The sequence below is a fragment of the Macrotis lagotis genome, chromosome 1, assembly GCF_037893015.1.
Source record: "Macrotis lagotis isolate mMagLag1 chromosome 1, bilby.v1.9.chrom.fasta, whole genome shotgun sequence".
In the NCBI taxonomy this organism is placed as follows: domain Eukaryota; kingdom Metazoa; phylum Chordata; class Mammalia; order Peramelemorphia; family Peramelidae; genus Macrotis; species Macrotis lagotis.
The window spans coordinates 272,255,418-272,274,350 of NC_133658.1; the positions used below are offsets into that span (position 1 = coordinate 272,255,418).

The window sequence follows — 18,933 nt, forward strand, 5'->3', positions numbered from 1 at the left end:
GTAATCTGACCAGGTTGCAAAAGTGAAATCGACTATTCTTAGGAATGGATTGGGTATGGAATGGGAGAAAGTGAGAAGTCAAGAATGACCTCTAGGTTTTGAACCTGTATATCCTCTAAAAAAATTAACCAATAAAATATTAAGCTCCTACCTCCTTTTTTTACATTGTGATAAGTGCTTGGGATGCAAAGTCAAAAAAATGGAAACACAATGTAGGCATACAAAATGGTAGCTAGATTGGTCAAGAAAGGTCAAATCTATTATTACTTGAGGTGAGTTTTGATAGAAGCTAGGAGATTTTAAGCAGTATGGAGGGAATGCCTAAAAATCCCCCAGGAATGGGGGGATTGCCAATACAAAGGCAGGAGATGGTAATATTCTTGGGAATAACTAGGACAATCCGGTGGGTGGTGTAAGAGAGTGATGTAGGCTTCAAGGAGAAACTATAAAGCTAGGAGTAAATGATGGTATCAAGGAACTGTACTGCAGGAAAAGAAAACAGGATTAGTTATATGGTAAGAAAGAGGCAAGGACACCTGGATAGCTAGCGTTCCACTGGTACCCTCCCATTCTCAGGAGTGAGAAAAGTAGAAGGTCTCCAAAACTGATGAATTTTACCTCTGGAATCTTCTGGGAAGATGTGGACAAAAATTACACGATGTGGAGAAAGGGATACGTTTCAATTCAGCTTTTTGGAAGGAATTTCCCAACCCTAGAGGTTAACAGGTTAACTGGTTAAATATTTAAGAGCCAAATGCTTCTCAGAAGAGTACGTACACACACACACACACACACACACACACACACACACAGACACACAAAACAAACACACGGTCCAATCAGATGTTTTCATTTCAAGGGGGGAGGGGAAGGGAGAGATAAAAGTTTTGAAAGATACAAAAATACATGGTAATTTCAGGATTTGGGGAGTTACTACTGAGATGGAAAGAGATGGTCAGGCCTCGCACTGGCACAATTTAAATGGGATTTGAAAGAAGCTTCCGCCCAAGAGTTGAACCTGTTGGTGAGCCGTGGAGAAAAACTGCCCTTGCCTCCCTCCACCGGGGGAAATGAAGTGACTGTCCACTCTCGGGTACTTAGGCTGCACCCCTAAACAAGGGCACGTGGGTGTCTGAACATCTCCTACCCCCCACGCCCGGTTCTTGGGGGGAGCGGAACCATGGGGTATGAATGCGCATTCCCCGGCGTCCCACCCGCGCCTCGGCTCAACACCGCCGGCCACAAACCCAGGCCAGCTCCAACCTCGGAACCTACAGGGAAGGTGTTACTGGGAGGAGTTAGCGACGTTACCGGCCCCGGGAGGTCCCACGCCCAGACAGCCTGGGTGACGCCATCACTACGCGACGCCCACCCACAGCGTCCATTTTGGGGCCCGGAGGTGTCCGCTGATTGGTCCTCGGCCCTTCCCGTAGATCCTCTGGGGGAAATGCTGGGAGAGAGTCGGAAAGGGGGCAGAAAGAAAAAGCTAATGCGTAAAGGCGGAAGCGACGGTTATGCCTTTCCGGTGTCCTTCCCTCCCCCATCCCTCCCCTGGAAGAGTTTATTGGCCGCCGATTCGGAACTCTCGCGAGAGATCGTTGAGCGGGAGGGGGCGGGCGGCTTAGCTTCCCTCTTTTGCGGCCTCCGCCTCCTTCTCCTCAGGCGCTTCTGCCGCCGCCTCTCTCCCCCTCCCCCCTTCCCCGACCCCCTCCCTCAAATCGGCCGAGGAGCAGGGGCCGTCGCCGAGACCGCGCAGCTAAGGAGGCGGGATCCTCACGGTAAGATGGCGTCGGCGAGGAGGGGGCCGAAGGGGGCCCGGGAAGCCGGGCCCGAGGATGGCCTCTTCTCAGCCTCCCTCCATCCCTCCCGCCCGCCGGCCCCGGAGCCCGACGCTTCCCTCCGCGGTGGGCGGGGCCGGAGCTCTAGGACGCTGTTTGTTTTGGTATCGGGAGAGCGACTGGTCTGGGCCTGTGGGGGGCCTCCGGCCTTGCAGTCCCAATGGGAAGGAGGAGGAGGAGGAGGAGGAGGAAGGAGGAAGGAGGAAGGAGGGCGGCGAAGAGAATCGGCGGCGGGCGGGCCGGGCAGTCTTATCGGCTGCACCCTGAGCCTCCTGGTCTCGATGGCTGCGAAGGTAGTGGCGCCCGCTGGTAGGAAGTCTGCATGTCGAGGAGGCGCCCCTGGAGCCAAGTAAGGCAGCCTCCTGCAATTTTCTGTGTTAATACTTAGAGTGGGCAAATCCCCGGCCCAGGACAAGTGAGAGAGTGTCCGTTTTTATCCTTTATATTTGAAAAAGTGACTCGGTGTGTTGGCGTTAAAAATCGCAGTCGGAGACTTAAGGAGCCAAAAGATCTGGTTAGAATGCTGGGTCTGCCGCTTAATAGAGATGATCGTGGACGAGCCAACTTAGCTCGCACTTTCTACTTCTTACCCTCAGTCAACCGAGGGAGTAGGACCACATGTCACTCGGGTCCTTTTTTAGTTATGAATCTGTGGTCCTATGCTATTTATTGTCTGTCCGATACTGATTAGTGACCAAATCTTAATTTCTTCATATGTGAAATGGGAGCATTGACAATTGTTATTCACAGACCTGTTATGAGGAAAGCTTTGTAATAAGCCTTAAAACGTTAAATAAAAAAAAATTGCTTAGAGGAAAATACAGTTTAGAAAAAATTTGCTTGCTGCCCAGAGATTGACATGTACATGACATAGATCTACATATAGGCAGTTAATTCAGTATTAGAAGATAAATAATATTGTCGAGGAAAGGTGACTAGGAAATTACTTGTTCTTCACCATGATGTATTTGTACCGACTAGTTAAGTTTTAGGTTTTTGGTCCAAGGCTGAGTAGTTTGTGGTTCTTGTAGATGCTTTTATTTAATGATAATATTTTTAGTTTGATAATTCTTAAGATGAATGGGGAATGTGTGGGTGTGAAATTGAATAAATTTTGTGTGGGATAGGTGTGTAATACAATACTTATTGTTAAGATGATGTCTCTTTGAAAGCTTTTGTTCAGATTAGAAATAAGAAGTTTCAAGTGCAATCTTTACTCTTAAATTATGGTTACCGTAATTGCAATTTAATTTTTTTCTTAATTTTAAAATGTAGAGATTGGGTCGCTGAAAAATAGAACATATTAAAATATTTTTAAAAGAATTTTTGGTTTAAAAATTCCCAGTCATCCAAGTATGCAAATTGTTGTCTAAAATTTTTTAAAAAGTACTGCAATTAGAAAATGTTTGGGGAAAATCCAGTTTGAATTTATGAATTTTTAGATCTTAACTTAGACCTTTGGGACTCAACTGTCAATGTCGTATAACAGTAAAGAAAGTAGAATAAATGTTTCTTACAAAATAAAGGTAATAAATTCCAGGTACTTCTAAGTTTCACTGGGAATATTTGTGGTTAAAAAATTTATTTTTATGAATATTCATTTAGTGTGGGAGTTGATTGTAAATTTAAAAAATCTGTTATTGCTCTGTGAGATGATCAAGCTTTTTAAAAATCAGTTTATGTATGTTACTTATGACCAAATTTCTTATTTTTTTTTTTACTTATAGAAATAGTTCAGAATGAGTTATGCCGAAAAACCCGATGAAATCACTAAAGATGAGTGGATGGAAAAACTAAATAACTTACATATACAGAGAGCTGATATGAACCGCCTCATTATGAACTATCTTGTTACAGGTACTTTGGAGAATGACAATTTCATAAATTCTTTAAAGTGCTCTTTGTTTCTTATATAAAAGCAGAAATTTATTATTTAGTAGTGAAATTTTAGGTTTTTATGATATTCCTTTGTAATTAGATAGCATCTATAGGATAGTTGGCCAACTTTGGATTTTAGAATACGCCTACTTCAGACAGGTACTACTGGACTTTCCTCGGATAACTCACTTAAACTCTCTGAACCTAGAGTAGATTTCTAATAAGCCTTTAGGTTTCAGACTAGTTGCCACAGTAGAGTTTTTCTGCATAGATGAAATAAAAGTCTTAGACCAAAAAAAATGGTTTTATGCTAAGTGTAATTTTTAATTTTTTTCTTATTTGAAAATCTCCAATTTGGTCATTCAAGCAGAGCATGGGAAGACTAGTATTAGTTAACTGTTTCTTTAACTTTAAAATTGTTGCTTACTTTGTCAACAGCCAGTATTTCTCATACTCAGAGAAAGCATATTTCCCCTAAAATGATTCAAATCTGTTTCATTCTTTAAAAAGTTTTCCCTAATCTTTGTAGTTTTCCAAGGTCTCATCATGGATCTTGATATTAATTTTATTTATAACATAGAGGACGCTTACTGTGTATTTATGCTTTAGAAATTGAACTGGGAAATATTTCAGTTTAACAAGTACTTATTAAACACTTATGTGGTATAGACTCTGGGGAATAAAAAGATGAAAATGAAACCGTTTCTCCTCCTAAGGAGCTTTTATTGTACTTGATAAGGGAGGAAAGGAGAAGAATTGGGATATAAATGCAGGAAATCAATACACTGTAACTTCAAGTATACAATCTTGAAAGTGTACAATCTTGACTTTGGAACAGCATTCAGCATATCTTCTTCACTAATACAGTATGATTACATAGAAATAAAACTTATTTAAAAATACCTTAAAGACCAGTGATTATGATGATTTGGGTATTTATACTAGTGTAGGTCCCTATCTTTTTTTTTATCTTGTTGTCAGTCTTTATGATTTTATAAGACCAAAAAATTTTGTTACTTGGTCATAAAAATCTAATGGGATATTTCTACTTTCCAAAGAATATTTCTCATATTATTTGTAGATTAGAATTCAGTATGTTCAGCCCATTGAGATTTTTTTCCTTAAAAAGATGGTAAGATATAATTAATGTAGTAAAAATGATTTGCATCTTTACATGTTGAAAGCCACATACCTTTCCTAGTCTAATTAGTCTGACCTCTTTCCTGAAGATAGCCAATACAATAAAGAGAAAAAATGAAATTGACTTTTGATGCTATAAGTATTTGTTGAATCATATTAAGAAATAGGGGTGTTAGCAGACAATAACACCCCGTTTATGATTACTGCAAAACTTGTATGAGAGGTAGCAAACACTTCAATAACTTAATGATTTTGTGTTAATCACTTGAAACCAGATCTGTGGCTTCTCTGGATTTTTGTCGGTGAACTAAGATTTTTGAAGTAGTGTATCCCAAAGCATATATGTGTCATTTTTAAGTTGTGAAATCTCTGATTATTAAGGCAACATGACCTCAGAAGAGTCACTTAACTGCTCTGGATTGTGCTGGCCTATACAAATTTAAACTAGAAATAGATGAGCCCTTCTTCCAGCTGTATAAATGAATTGACTTTATGAAGGTCATTTGTTTTGTGATTGTGTAAAAAAGAAATTTTTTTCTTTTAAAAATATTTTGAAAGCTTTTGTCTTATGGCACAACAATTTCTGAATACCTTACAATCTTCTGCCCCTTCCCTCTACCTTCCCAATCTTTTAGTCATCCTTTGTAAAAAAAATAAAAAGGAGAGGACAGAGTTCAACAAAATCAAGCAAAATATCAATCCATAGCCACTGATTTTTACAAAGAAAGAAAAAGGTACATTTATTTTCCCATCTTCCAAGACCAGATTTTTTTGGGGTGAATATGATTGTACATGTTTCTTTTTTTATTTTCTATTTACATTGCTGTAGTTGTATATTACTTTCTATTAGTATATTACTTTCTGCATAGGTCTGAATTAGTTTTCCCATGTTTCTTGTGTTTTTCATATTTGTCAGTTTTTATAATGAAGTAGTCCATTATCTTCATGTACTATAATTTATTTAGCTATTCCCCACTTAATAGTAATCTATTCCTATTCTTTTCTACCACAGAATTGCTACTGTGAAACATTTTGATTTGTATGAGACCTTTCTGTCTTTGACTTAACTGTGGGGTCTCTGGATCAAAGGGGTTTTGGCCATTTTGGTCACTTTTTTGGACTAATTTCAAATTGCTTTCATGCAGTTCTTTTCAAGAGAAGGGAAGCTGTGGGAAAGCAAATTATTCCTGTGAAATAATACAGATAAAAATTTTACATTAATAGAACATGTAGTCAAAGCAAATGAGCCTCCAAGAATAAAGTTCCTTATACTATTCATTTAAATTAATTTAGAAATACATTTTTCTATTTCAGAGGGGTTTAAAGAAGCTGCAGAAAAGTTTCGCATGGAATCTGGAATTGAGCCCAGTGTTGATCTAGAAACACTAGATGAACGAATCAAAATCCGAGAGATGATATTGAAAGGTCAGATTCAGGAAGCTATTGCATTGATAAATAGCCTACATCCAGAACTCTTAGACACAAATCGCTATCTTTATTTTCATTTACAGGTAAGTTTAAGGAAGGAGGTAGCATCTAGAGCTTGAAGTCATTTAGTTGAGAGTTGCTTCCAATATGTAAAATCATATATAAAAAATAACTTGTTATTTCTTTAATCTTATTTTCTGGAACTAGTTCTCTGCTGAAGAATTTGTTTTTAAATGTAATTAATTTTCAGGTGTTATTTAAGACTTTTGTTTTATTTAAGAAATGTTTAATGGTCAAATTAAAGAGTAAACTGAGTAACTCAAAAATCCACAATTTTAGGTCAGCTTTTAACAAATTAATAGAAAAATGCTTCAATACTGGATATCATCTTTAGCTATTATTTTTTGACCTTTGTATAGCAACAACATTTGATTGAACTGATTCGACAGCGGGAAACAGAAGCAGCATTGGAATTTGCACAGACACAGTTGGCAGAACAAGGAGAAGAAAGTAGAGAATGCCTGACAGAAATGGAACGCACTTTGGCTTTGCTTGCCTTTGATAATCCTGAAGAATCACCCTTTGGAGACTTGCTTAATATGATGCAACGGCAAAAGGTAAGGTAGAGTAAAGTGAGGTGTTTTTTGTTTTTGTTTTTTTTTTTTTAGGTTTTTGCGAGGCAAGTGGGGTTAAGTGGCTTGCCCAAGGCCAACACAGCTAGGTAATTATTAAGTGTCTGAGACCGGATTTGAACCCAGGTACTCCTGACTCCAAGGCCGGTGCTTTATCCACTATGCCACCTAGCTGCCCCCAAAGTGAGTTTTTTTAATGGAAAAGAATTCTGAATTTTTAGAGTGAAAACATTTGTGAAAGCTGTATTTTCAGATATTCCTTGTTAGTACAGTATTTAGAATTATACTTGCCAAAACTATTTGACTAGATAGTGGTAATCCCTTCTCTAGTCTTTTTCTCCAAGCTTTTTAAACTTTAAGAAATCCAGAATAATTAACTATACATGTATAATTTGTGTCAGATTGCTTGCTTAATGAGGGGAGGGAGAGAATTTGAACATCAAAATTGTAAATATCAAATGTCAAAAATTTTTTACATGTAATTGGAGAAAAAAAAGCCCAGAGTATATTAGTATCATGATATGAGGAATGCTTTCTCCTCAAAATCCCAGAAAAAAATTTATCAAAAAAAGATCAAAACTTATCCTCATTGCAAAATTTTCATTGAATTATATATTATCCTATTATACTTATTGTTTTCTACCTTTTCTTTAGAAGAATTATATAGTACTTTTCTATGTTTCTTTGATTGAGCACTATATTTGTATAGAAATTATTTTGGAATGAGCCATCATGGATTAATTCCTCTTACTCCATTTTCTCTCTCCATCCCACTCCCTCTGACTTTACAGATGTGTGTATAAACCTATTCCACCACGTTCTTTATTTTTTTCTTGCTCTTAATCTTAAAAAAAATTCTTACTAGAGAAAGTCACAAAGCAGTATTGATTTGTTCTGTTTATACATTATTTCAGTTATCCTCAGTGACCCTTCATTGCTCCCTGGCAATCTTTTATTAATTTCTTTCCATTGAATTTCTTGTAAAGAGTATTCCAAATTTTGTGCAGTTTTTTCAAACCCTGCAAACTATTCTGAACACATTATCTTGCCTCTGGCTTTATCAGGAAATCATTAATTATTTTTTCAAATTTCTCTCCATCAGATGTCTTTTCTGTAATTGCCTTTCTTTTTTTTTATGTGCTCGTCAGCCATCATTTTCCTGTTTTGAAACATTTTTATCTATTCTTTTCTTTTTTGGACACTTTTTTTTTTCTCTCCTTACAAAAAGACAAAAATATACAAAACATTTTTGCCTCAATCTTGCCACTTCCTTGACTTATTTGGAAGAGTAGCTTAAACTCACTTCCTCTACTTTTTCTATCATTTCTTTCTTAAAACCTCCCACAAGATTCTTTCTCTAGTACCTTAACTCTTAGGTTATTGAACTCTTCAGTTGTATTTGTCACTTGTCAATCATCCCCCACCAAGCCGTACTTCAGTGACCAAGATTCTGCATATATAGCATGCTATATACTATTTATTAGACATATTTCAGTGTTAAAAGTCCATTAGTTCATTACTTTATTATAGAAATCCAAAATTTACAAAATATACAATCAGTAAAAAAAAGGCAGGAAAACATTCATTGCCATACAGAAAATCTCAGCTAATGAAATTGCATAGATATTGTCAAAGTCTGGTTTGGAAGACAAAGGTTAAGCACCATTTCTTTTAATAGAAAGGGTCAGACAGTAAATCTATACATTGGTAAAGACTCTAGGTCAAATCGGGTTGGGGGGGGTGGGTAAAAAGGTAGGTATAGTTTATGAGAAAAATGAAGAAATTACACAGGATATGACAGGCAGAAAGTCAACTGGTACTGGTAAAGCAACCAATGAAAGGCATTATTGATTGAGCTGAGGGTGATTAACAATTCAACTAATTTAATTCGACTTAATCAACAAACATTTTTCAGGTGCTTAAATTTGTTGTGCTAGGCACTGGAAATCTGGAGTATTATTTTTCCTGTAAAAGAAATTCCACGTGTTTATTTGTCTATGAGTCCTCATTAATATAAGATTCCTGAACCACACTCTTGCTTCTTATTATTGATAATTTACGTTCCTAATTAGAACTTAATGATGCACTGGGAGTCTTGCCTCATTTGAAATCTTTCTCAGGGATAATTTTATAATTTAGTAATACTCTTCACCTATGTATAATTCTCTTCTTTCTTTCCAGATGATGACTCCAATCTATAGTTTGTCCCTTACTAATTGTTCTCCCTAGTTATAGATTATTATTATTATTACTTCTTAGCACTCTTCTCAGATGGAAGAGACTAGGAAATCCATAAAATCTTTCACAATAAAGAAATGGATGTTTAGCCCAGTTAGATTAAGCTCTGCCAATTCTAATTATGTTAGTGACATTGTAATTGTTAAATAAAGTCATACCTAATCCCAGAAAGAAAACAATGATTTTTGACCCTGAGATTCTTGGTCAGATTAAAACATGCATTCTTGGAATATTATAGCTTGAGGAAGAAAATATAAAAGAGTGAAGCTGTAAATTTTCTGCCTGACTTTTAAGTATAACATCCATGAAACCTGAAAAAAAAATAAAATTGCAGAGATGCAATTTAAAAGGATGAACTCTAATTTTTACATAGCAGTCCTGCTTAATACAATGCTTAAACAACAAAGATTTATAAAAGGAAATGAATTTACTGGAACAAATCAAATCTCTCATGAAATTAATTATTTAACAGTATTTTTGATGAAATCTTTTCTTTCAGAAAAATCATGGGTTTAATAAACACCTTTGCAAATCTGTTTCATTGGGACTTCTTCCTAGTTAACAATGAACAAAGGTTTTTTTGTTTGTTTTTTTTTTTAATTTTAAGTTTTTGTAAGGCAGTGGAGTTAAGTGGCTTGCCCAAGGCCATGCAGCTAGTTAATTATTAAGCATCTGAGGCTGGATTTGAACTCAGGTACTCCTGACTCCAGGCCTGGTGCTCTATCCACTGTGCCACCTAACTGCCCCTGATGAGAGGTTTTTTAATAGACTCTTAGAACTTCATCTATAGGAGGATTTCTTCAGCTTTAATTAAAGAGTCGTTATCAGAATTATCTAAGATTCACTTAAATTTTAAAATTATTTTGATTTTTCTTGACAGTAGTATTTTTATTTTGACATAAATTTTTTATAATTTTTTTGATTTTAGAAGTTTTTCATTGAGACTTTTTTGATGTCTTTTCATTTTTTCTTTTTTCTCTGAATAGTGCTTTTTTTGCCTTCACTTTTTGAGGCACCTTATAAAATTTCAGGACATTAAGACATTTAGACTTTCTTGCCATTCCACAGCAGCTTAGTTCCTTGCAAAAACTTAAAAAAAAATTATTTAAGGCAATGGGGTTAAGTGACTTGCCCAAGGTCACATAACTAGGCAATTATTAAGTGTTTGAGGCCAGATTTGAACTCAGGTACTCCACTGTGCCACCTAATTGCCCCTTATAATCTTCTTTAGAGAAGTAACTATGCCTAGCTATTTATAAAATAATTTATGAAGATTTTTTCAGATCATCAGTTTTTTTCTTGCTTAGAGGTGTGTTTTTAGTTTCAGAAAGTTTCTGCCCCTTTCCCTAAGGCAACTGTAAATGATTCTCCTTGAAGGGGAGATACTTACACTGTCAATTTCATTTCTCTTTCCCTGTCTTGCCCTCTACAGTGAGATATCTTTTCTTCTTCTTCTTCTTCTTCTTCTTCTTCTTCTTCTTCTTCTTCTTCTTCCTCTTCCTCCTTCCTTCTCTTCATTTTCCCCTGAATATCTGTTTTTTTTTTTTAAGATTTTTTGAAAAGCAATGGGGTTAAGTGGCTTGCCCAAGGCCACACAGTTTGGTAATTATTAAGTGTCTGAGGCCAGATTTGAACTCAGGTACTCCTAACTCTAGGGCCGGTGCTCTATGCACTGCAGGACCTAGCCACCCCTGACATGTCTTTTAAGACTTTAAAATTGTACAACTTTTGCCAGTCTGCACTGGTAGAGGGAATTTCCTTACTTAAAAATAATTTTCTAAATAAATGAAATCACAAATTCAAATGAACCCTTGAATTCGCAATTTTAAAACTCTGGGAAAAATGGAAGATAATCCTTTTCTTCAAAGAGTTCACAGTCTAATTGGGGAGACAAGGGAATTAACTAGCAAATAATGTGCAAACTATAGACAGGATAACCTGGAGATAATATAATGGTAATTTGCCACCAATGAAAGGAAAGAGGAGGAAGTCAGTGAGGGAGAGAGGGATGGCAAGAGGACTGCTGTCCTGTGGAAAGAGGTCAGCACATGATTTAAGAATATGTTGATTGAGGCCAGGGACAGAGGAGCTAGAGGAGTAGGATGAAGGAACACTTGGGAATTGGGGGCACAATCAAACCAAGAAGAATACACAGGTGAGGGGCAAAGGGGCGGAGTCACAGATAGGGCAATGCAAAGAGGACCAGGGATAGATATATACTAGAGTTGATGAAGATGATGTTTGTCCTTCTTTCTCAAAGAGGACCATGACATCAGGGAAGTGATGTCATAACAAGCACATGAATTGGAAGTGCGTGAGGGGGTGCTGTTTTAAGTCACCAGCCTCACTTTCTCCTCCAAAGCTATCTGGATCCCAGTGGCCAGGTATCAAGACAACTGAATATGGTCCTGGATGAGAGGCAGTCAGGTTTAAGTTACTTGCGCAAGGTTACACAGCTAGTGAGTGTCTGAGATTGGATTTGAACTCAGGTCCTCCTGACTTCAGGGCCAGTACTCTAGCTACTGTGCCATCCAGTTGCCCCCATAATGGCAGATGATAGATATGGACATAACACCTGGTAGTGGTGGTGTCAAACTAAGCCCCAGATCAGATAGTGACAACACCGACAGTGCATCCCTGTGTCTGTTCTTCTACTTTTACTTAAAATTTTTTTGGGGAGGACTGGTGTTAAGGGTTTTTTTCTTTTTGTTTTTTTTTTTTTGTGGTAAGATGGAAGCTCTACTGCTTTGGAACAGGGGAAAGGGATAAGAGGCAGTGGGGAGGGAAGGGGTTGGTGTAGATAGTTCAGTACAGTAAAATTGCCATAGATGGGATTTTTGGAATGAGGATTTCTTTCAGAATGCTTTATATACGTTGAATTTTCCTAAAACTAATTTAGGTAAAGTCAAAAGCCTCTGTAAAGGATAGCTTCTATTATTATTATACTCATCTTCATTATTTTTTTATTTTGTTCTGACTGCTATCAACTTGAATGAATAGAATGACCCCATAATAGGTCTTTTCTTTCTACCTCTTCTGCCCTCCCTAGAAATGTCACTATGTCAAATTATTATTCTGCTACTGAAAAACCTGTAGCAAATCTTCATTACCCACAGCACAAAAGCCATATTCTTTAGCTTGGTACTTAAATCCATTTACAATATGATCCCAACTTCTGTTTTTACATGAATATTACATTCCAGGCTACTAGTTCTCTGATTAGAATTCGTACCTTTATAATTCATAGCTCTACTCATGCTTTATTCTTGCTCAGCATACTATCTAAGATCATCTGAAATTGAAAAATCTAAGTGTTAATTTCTTCGGGACATAATATTTTCATCCATACAATGATGGGTTTGGATTATTTCTTCCTTTCAATAAATTTGTCTTTTAGACCCAAAGCAGATGTATGTCATCTTCAGCCCTCTATTTCATACTAGCCAAAAGTGATTTTTCTCTTCTTTGAACTTCTGTAGCATTTTGTTTATGTCTTATCATAATGTCATGATTTTCTCCCCCTTTTCCTTTTAAAATTATTATTTGAGTAATTCTATAAAGTTATTTTATTAAGTTCTTTTTGATTAGTTCACAGTTTTCCTACTGTACATTTAGTAAATTTTTTTTAAAGGGGTTATTTGGAACTTTGCATTTGCTTGTTTTTTGATGACATAATTTTGTTCTAATTTTTTTATTCTAGGTGTGGAGTGAAGTTAATCAAGCTGTCCTAGACTATGAAAATCGTGAATCAACACCTAAGTTGGCAAAGTTATTGAAGCTACTGCTATGGGCTCAGAATGAGCTGGACCAGAAGAAAGTAAAATATCCCAAAATGACAGACCTCAGCAAGGGGACAATTGAAGAACCCAAGTAAAACGTGCAGAAGGACAGCAAACAACTTTACTACTGCACATTATTCTTCATTTATATCAGTCTGTGACTGATTTTTACTACAGTACAGGACTTATTTTTTTTTTTTTGAGCAAACATCTTAAAGGGAGAAATCCTTTTAAATGCTGGGAAAAAAATGTTGCATTGAAAGGCACTGTATCTCTTTGAAAGTCTAATTTAGGCTATGCACTATAATACATTTTAAAGAATTAGATAAATTGCATTTTGCATTTTAACATCCCAGTGCTTTTTTGATTGGCCACTGAAGGATTTAGTTTAGTAGCCATTCAGGCGCTGCATTAGTAAAGATTATCAGTTCAGCTGAATGCCTCACACTTAAAATGTTTGTAGAGCACTGATTATTTGCTTTGTTGTTAAATTCTAATAGCCAGATAATGCATTTTCTCAACCACAAAGTTCTGTCAAGTTTTCATCAAGCATTTTTCTTCTGGGTCCCTCCCTTTTTTTTTGCATAGGAAAAAAGTGTATATATAAACTTGTAAATTGTAATTCAAGGACATCTTATGTGAGGGTGTGTTGTGTTTGATTTCTCTTTGGTATTTTTTTGGGGGGTTGTATGGTTTCTAGGGGAGTGTGTGTGTGTGTGTGTGTGTGTGTGTGTGGGAGGGGGTTATATGTTTTAATTTTATATATATATATATATTTTGGTGTTTTATATGGTGAGAGACTTATTCACAATGGATCAATGAACCATCTTTTTTGCAGTTAGTCATGCTGAAAATAAAGGTTTCTTTTTTGATTTCAAGAATGACCAAAATGGCTTCTAAAGAGAGATACTGTAATCTCTTTAATAATAGTTTTGTCATAATGGGATTTTTGCAGTGACACCAACAGTGTTTGCTGCAGCCTTAAAAATACCATATCTGTCTCTTCTTTCCATATGTTTTGGGACTCCTCTTGTAGGGATGGTGGTAGTCTTTATGCTGGTGGTGAATTTTTTAAACATTTTGTGTTTTATGAAAGTGGTACAGGTACAAACTTTTTAGGAAATGCACTTGTTTTGAAACTTTCTTAAACTATTGATTAGCATCTATGGAACTGTTTGCAAAGTATCACTCTTCTTTGTTCTTTGACCAGCTCTATAGATTTCCCCTTTATATTCATTTATATAATTGCAACCTTTTAGAAGTGCATAATGTGTATGGATAATTTCTGTATACATAATTACATACATGAGCTAGCTAATATATTTGTGACATATAAATATGTTTGTACTTTTGAGCACTGACTTTCCTAAATTAATGCTAATAATAAACTACATGAAGTATTCTGAACTTATAAGTAATCAAATTGAATTTGATGAAGAAAGCAGTGAAGAGAATAACATTACAATGCACTCGTATATCATAATAAGTCTATGGCTTATAGTTTTTTGTATATTAGAGTGATTTAACTTCCCTTTGAATATTCAGTGTGGAAAAATTTGTATTGGCACTTAAGGTTTAATGGAAAGTAGTGACCATTAATAGTTGCAATGCATTATTCCGAATCTTGTTTGCCTTATTTTTCCTTTTAATTAGTTGGATTATCTGGTTAACTTGTGAAGATTTATATGTGACAAGAGTATTTGTAATTACGAATCTCTGATATTTCCTGTCATCTATAATTGTTTTTCTATTTTCCTTGGGTTGTACTCATGTTGTTTTCTAAGATGCCACATTCAGTTTTTATGGAGTAGCTAAATCCAGCAATGTTTAATGTTGAATTATGTGTCTGTTTTATGTTATATTAATAGCAAGTTGTAAAGATGAAACAACTGTAATTCTTCAACAGTGATGGTCAAATTTTCTCTAGCCTGGATTTTTACAAGCCGAACTTCTATATTTTGTTGGTGTGACGTATCAGGGTACTTTCTTACTTTGTACCCTGTATTTCGGTCATGGTTGTACCACAGTAGAATAAATGCTGCAGTCAGGTGAGGTTCATTCATTTCTTGAATCTTCATTCACCTGTTTGATTGCACCAATTTATATCTGAAAACACTTTCATATTTTTAACATTACATTTCTTTATTATAGAAGTATATCATTTGGGGATTTTGGACCCAGATTTTTGGAAAGGCAATTTTAATCTCCAAATGGACCATTTTAGGGGCAAGAATTAAAAATTAGGATAAGAATAAAGATTAAGGCTGAATAGCTTTTGAATTAGCACCAAGAGAGTTAAGGCATCTTTTATTATTAGTGTATATAAGATAGCTTATGTGTATAACATATACATATATATAAAATCAGTTTGAAATATGCTTAAATGTTGTTAGGTCTATGAAATGTATAGTTATGGAAATACAGGAAAATCCTTGACAGTATATGAACAGATTTTATCATATGCATGAAATATGTCTTTTAATAGGTGTGTATGGACAAATTGTTGGGATTTTGTGGTCCCATTTAATGAATCATTAATAATCCATTAATTTTTAGATATTGGTAAAAATTGGAAACTAGAACTTTTATTTTTTTCATTTTAAAAATATTAAAAATTATATTTTCCCATGATAATGAATTGGAGACCTCCTTTTGAATTAATCAACTATTAGTTAATAGTTCACATTGATAGAGTACTTGCCTCTTTATGAACATCTTAGTTTTTTTGTAGTACGAACAAAATTTAAATTTGGCATCAAATTACATTTGAAATACATTAGTTTTTCTGAAAATTCAACATTTGGATCTCATTGTTTTGATTAGATAATATAACAGTTTTTTTAAACAATGAATTTATTTTGGCTTTTTTATACTTTCTTGTAGAAAGTGCCTTTGAAGTTAAATTCCTAAGTGTTCTAGGACTTGTTATATTCCTGATATTGTGAAGTTGTAGGATGAATTTGCCTACTTTAAAATCCTTTGAATCTAGATTAGTAAAGCATTATTGCATTTGAATGTTATGGTTTCCAGTTTTAAAAGTGTAAAGAAAAAACTAATCTTCAAAATAGTCTTATCAGACTACTTACTTTGTCCCTACTTTTAAACTTATACAAATGAAGAACAGAGAACTTAGGAATGAGAATTCATTTTAAGCCTTTGAGAGGTAAACTTTTTTATTCATTCTTTTCCTTTGAGAATTTGCAGTCTGTATTTACAAAGCAGAACTTGAAAGCTTTTAGGTAAAATGGTTTCTTGAATCTTTATTTTCCTAAGACATCTATAAGCTGTTAATTTTAGGAAACTGAGGGAACTAATTGTTTTTATTTAGGTTCTATGCTAATTATCTTTTTACAAATAGGCTAGGATATTCCTGCTCGGTAGTCATTATCAAGTCTTAGTATAAACCAAATTCTAAATTAAAAGAGTTAAAGAGAATTGGGTTGTCTGCTGGGCATTTATTTATCTTTTAAGACAGTTGAACTTAGTAACCACCAATGGGGCTTGAGATAAGTAGGATGAAATTTAATGTAGCAAATAGACTTAGTTTTAGCAGTGTGTCAACCTTGATAGTCCAAAATCAATTGTTTTGTTGAAATATTTATTTTGATGGTTAAATATATATATATGTATATATATATATATGTATATATATACATATATATATATATACCCATGGATTAATGTCATTGACATAACTGCTGTAATTAATGTTTTAGAAGTACATATTGTTAAATTAATCATGTAAACCATATAAATTTTGTATATAAGATTATAATTTGCTCTAGTGATTTTTGTTTCAGTGGGAGTTTTTTGCTCCATTTTTTTTCACCTTTAGTGTTTTTCACCTTGATAAGTGTTTTCATTTCCTTTATGCTAGTTTTAATTTGGTAGTAAGACTGTACATCTTTGTTGGGATAATTATTTGGGTGCAGTTTTTGCCTCTGTAGAGAAAAATTAACATTTAAAAAAATTGATTTAATGAGTTTTAAAGGGTAAAAGATATCTTCAGATTTAGACCTTGATAAGGAAAAGTTGATAAACAAGTATAGCAAAGGTGGAAGTAGTGTTTTCCTGATCAACTGAAGTTATCTACCAAAGATTGACTAACTATTTTGCATTGTTTTTAAGCTAGAAGACCATTGAGGTCCCCTCCAACTTGTAAAGTGATGGATGCTATTCAGTAGCTTTCAGCTTGTGCTTATTTTTCTATTTTTGTAACTATTTTAATATAGTCCTTTGTAATCCTGTGATTCTTAAAAATGTTTTAAAATTTAACAAAAACTCGGAATTTACTAAGCTCTAATTGATAACTGATCACTTTTTTAAAAAGATTACCTGCCAGATAATTGTAAATCATCTTGCTTTGTTTTTGCATGTAGGTGACATATTTCTTGTATCTTTTTATAGATATCACTGATTTTCTTATAACTTTCATTACTGGAGAGATTGAGAGGGCATAATCTCTCTTCACTCCCACAGGAAAAAAAACCATGTTCAAATAATGGTGCAATGGAGAGGCTTGATGGCCTTTTTTTTTTTTAAAGGTTTTCGCAAGGCAAATGAGTTAAGTGGCTTGCCCAAGGCCACACAGCTACATAAGTGTCTGAGGCCAGATTTGAACTTGGACTCCTGACTCCAGGGCCCGTGCTCTATCCATGCACCACCTAGCGGCCCAGCAATTGAGTGTCTTGAAGGAAAATTGTGTATTTGAAAATTTTTGTTAAGTACTGAGATTTACTAGTGGGAGAAATGTGCATGTCTTTTTTTTTAATAAGTCCTATCCTGCTGAAAATGAGTAAAAGTATTATGCACATTACAAAATGAACTGGGGTTGGGGATTTTTCTTTGTTTTTTTGCTAGGCTATGGGGTTAAGTGACTTGCCCAGGGTCATATAGCTAGATAATTATTACATGTCTGAGGCTGAATTTGAACTCGGGACCTCCTGACTCTAGTGCTTTGATACCTTGCTTCCCTACCCAGTATAAAGGAAAATTTAGGACTTAGCAATAGACCCTTATATAGGAATCAACATTAAAATTCTTTTAATTTTAAGCCTTTACTTTTTCAACTCTATGGGACTGTGTATGTGTTAAATATTTGTTAAAGGCAGTTAAATAGTTGTTTATGAGGGGGTGGCTAGGTGGTGCATTGGACAAAGCACCTGCCCTGGAGTCAGGAGTACTTGGGTTCAAATCCCAGGTCAGACACTTAATAATTACCTAGCCGTGTGGCCTTGGGCAAGCCACTTAACCCCATTTACTTTGCCAAAAAAAATTTTTGCTTTTTGGGGCGGCTAGGTGACGCAGTGGATTAAAGCACCAGCCTTGGAGTCAGGAGTACCCGGGTTCAAATCCGGTTTCAGACACTTAATAATGACCTAGCCGTGTGGCCTTGGGCAAGCCACTTAACCCCATTTGCCTTGCAAAAAATCTAAAATATATATATATATATATAAAATATAAATAGTTGTTCATGACTTCTCAAGAAAATAGTGCTGCAGATGATGTAAACAAATCTGCATTTTAATTGGAATCTAGAATCCCTTAATTTCACCTTTCTATAATTTATCATTGCATACTGCTGTATGATTGTGTTATTCCAATAGGTATAAACTTGGTGTAGCTGATAATCATATCCAAACTTTGGATTACAATGTGGGTTTTTTGCTTATATATGACAATAGAATCCTAGACTACGTGGATTCTTGTTCTGATCCAATATGGCAATTCTTAACCTTTACTTTTTAAGAATATAATTCCTCCTCAGTTTTAAGACAAATTTGTCTTAAGGTTATAAAAGTAACTTGAATTTTTGTTTTTAAAGACCATTGTTGTAAATTAGGGAATTCTTAATCTTTTTCTGTGCATGGATCTGGGAAGTTTGGGAAAGCCTATGGACCACTGCACAATTCATGAAATAAAATATATGGAATTACAGAGAAAACCGAATAATAGTCATAATAATACTTTAAACAGTAGACTCAATTTGTGCTGCAAGGG

At 35.2% G+C, this 18,933-nt stretch overlaps 1 protein-coding gene across 2 annotated transcripts; it reads left to right on the forward strand.

Moving 5' to 3' along the window:
• Positions 1-1,513: 1,513 nt before the first annotated feature.
• GID8 (GID complex subunit 8 homolog) lies at positions 1,514-16,567 on the forward strand. 2 transcript variants are annotated; one of them, XM_074210447.1, is made up of 5 exons: positions 1,514-1,778; positions 3,566-3,695; positions 6,171-6,367; positions 6,704-6,901; positions 12,855-16,567. In XM_074210447.1, the coding sequence occupies exons 2-5, from the start codon at positions 3,578-3,580 to the stop codon at positions 13,026-13,028; spliced, it is 687 nt and encodes a 228-aa protein (XP_074066548.1). In that variant the 5' UTR covers positions 1,514-1,778; positions 3,566-3,577; the 3' UTR covers positions 13,029-16,567. The 2 variants fall into 2 exon arrangements, with proteins under 2 accessions (XP_074066548.1, XP_074066549.1); XM_074210448.1 differs by lacking the exon at positions 1,514-1,778 and adding an exon at positions 2,081-2,187.
• Positions 16,568-18,933: the final 2,366 nt, after the last annotated feature.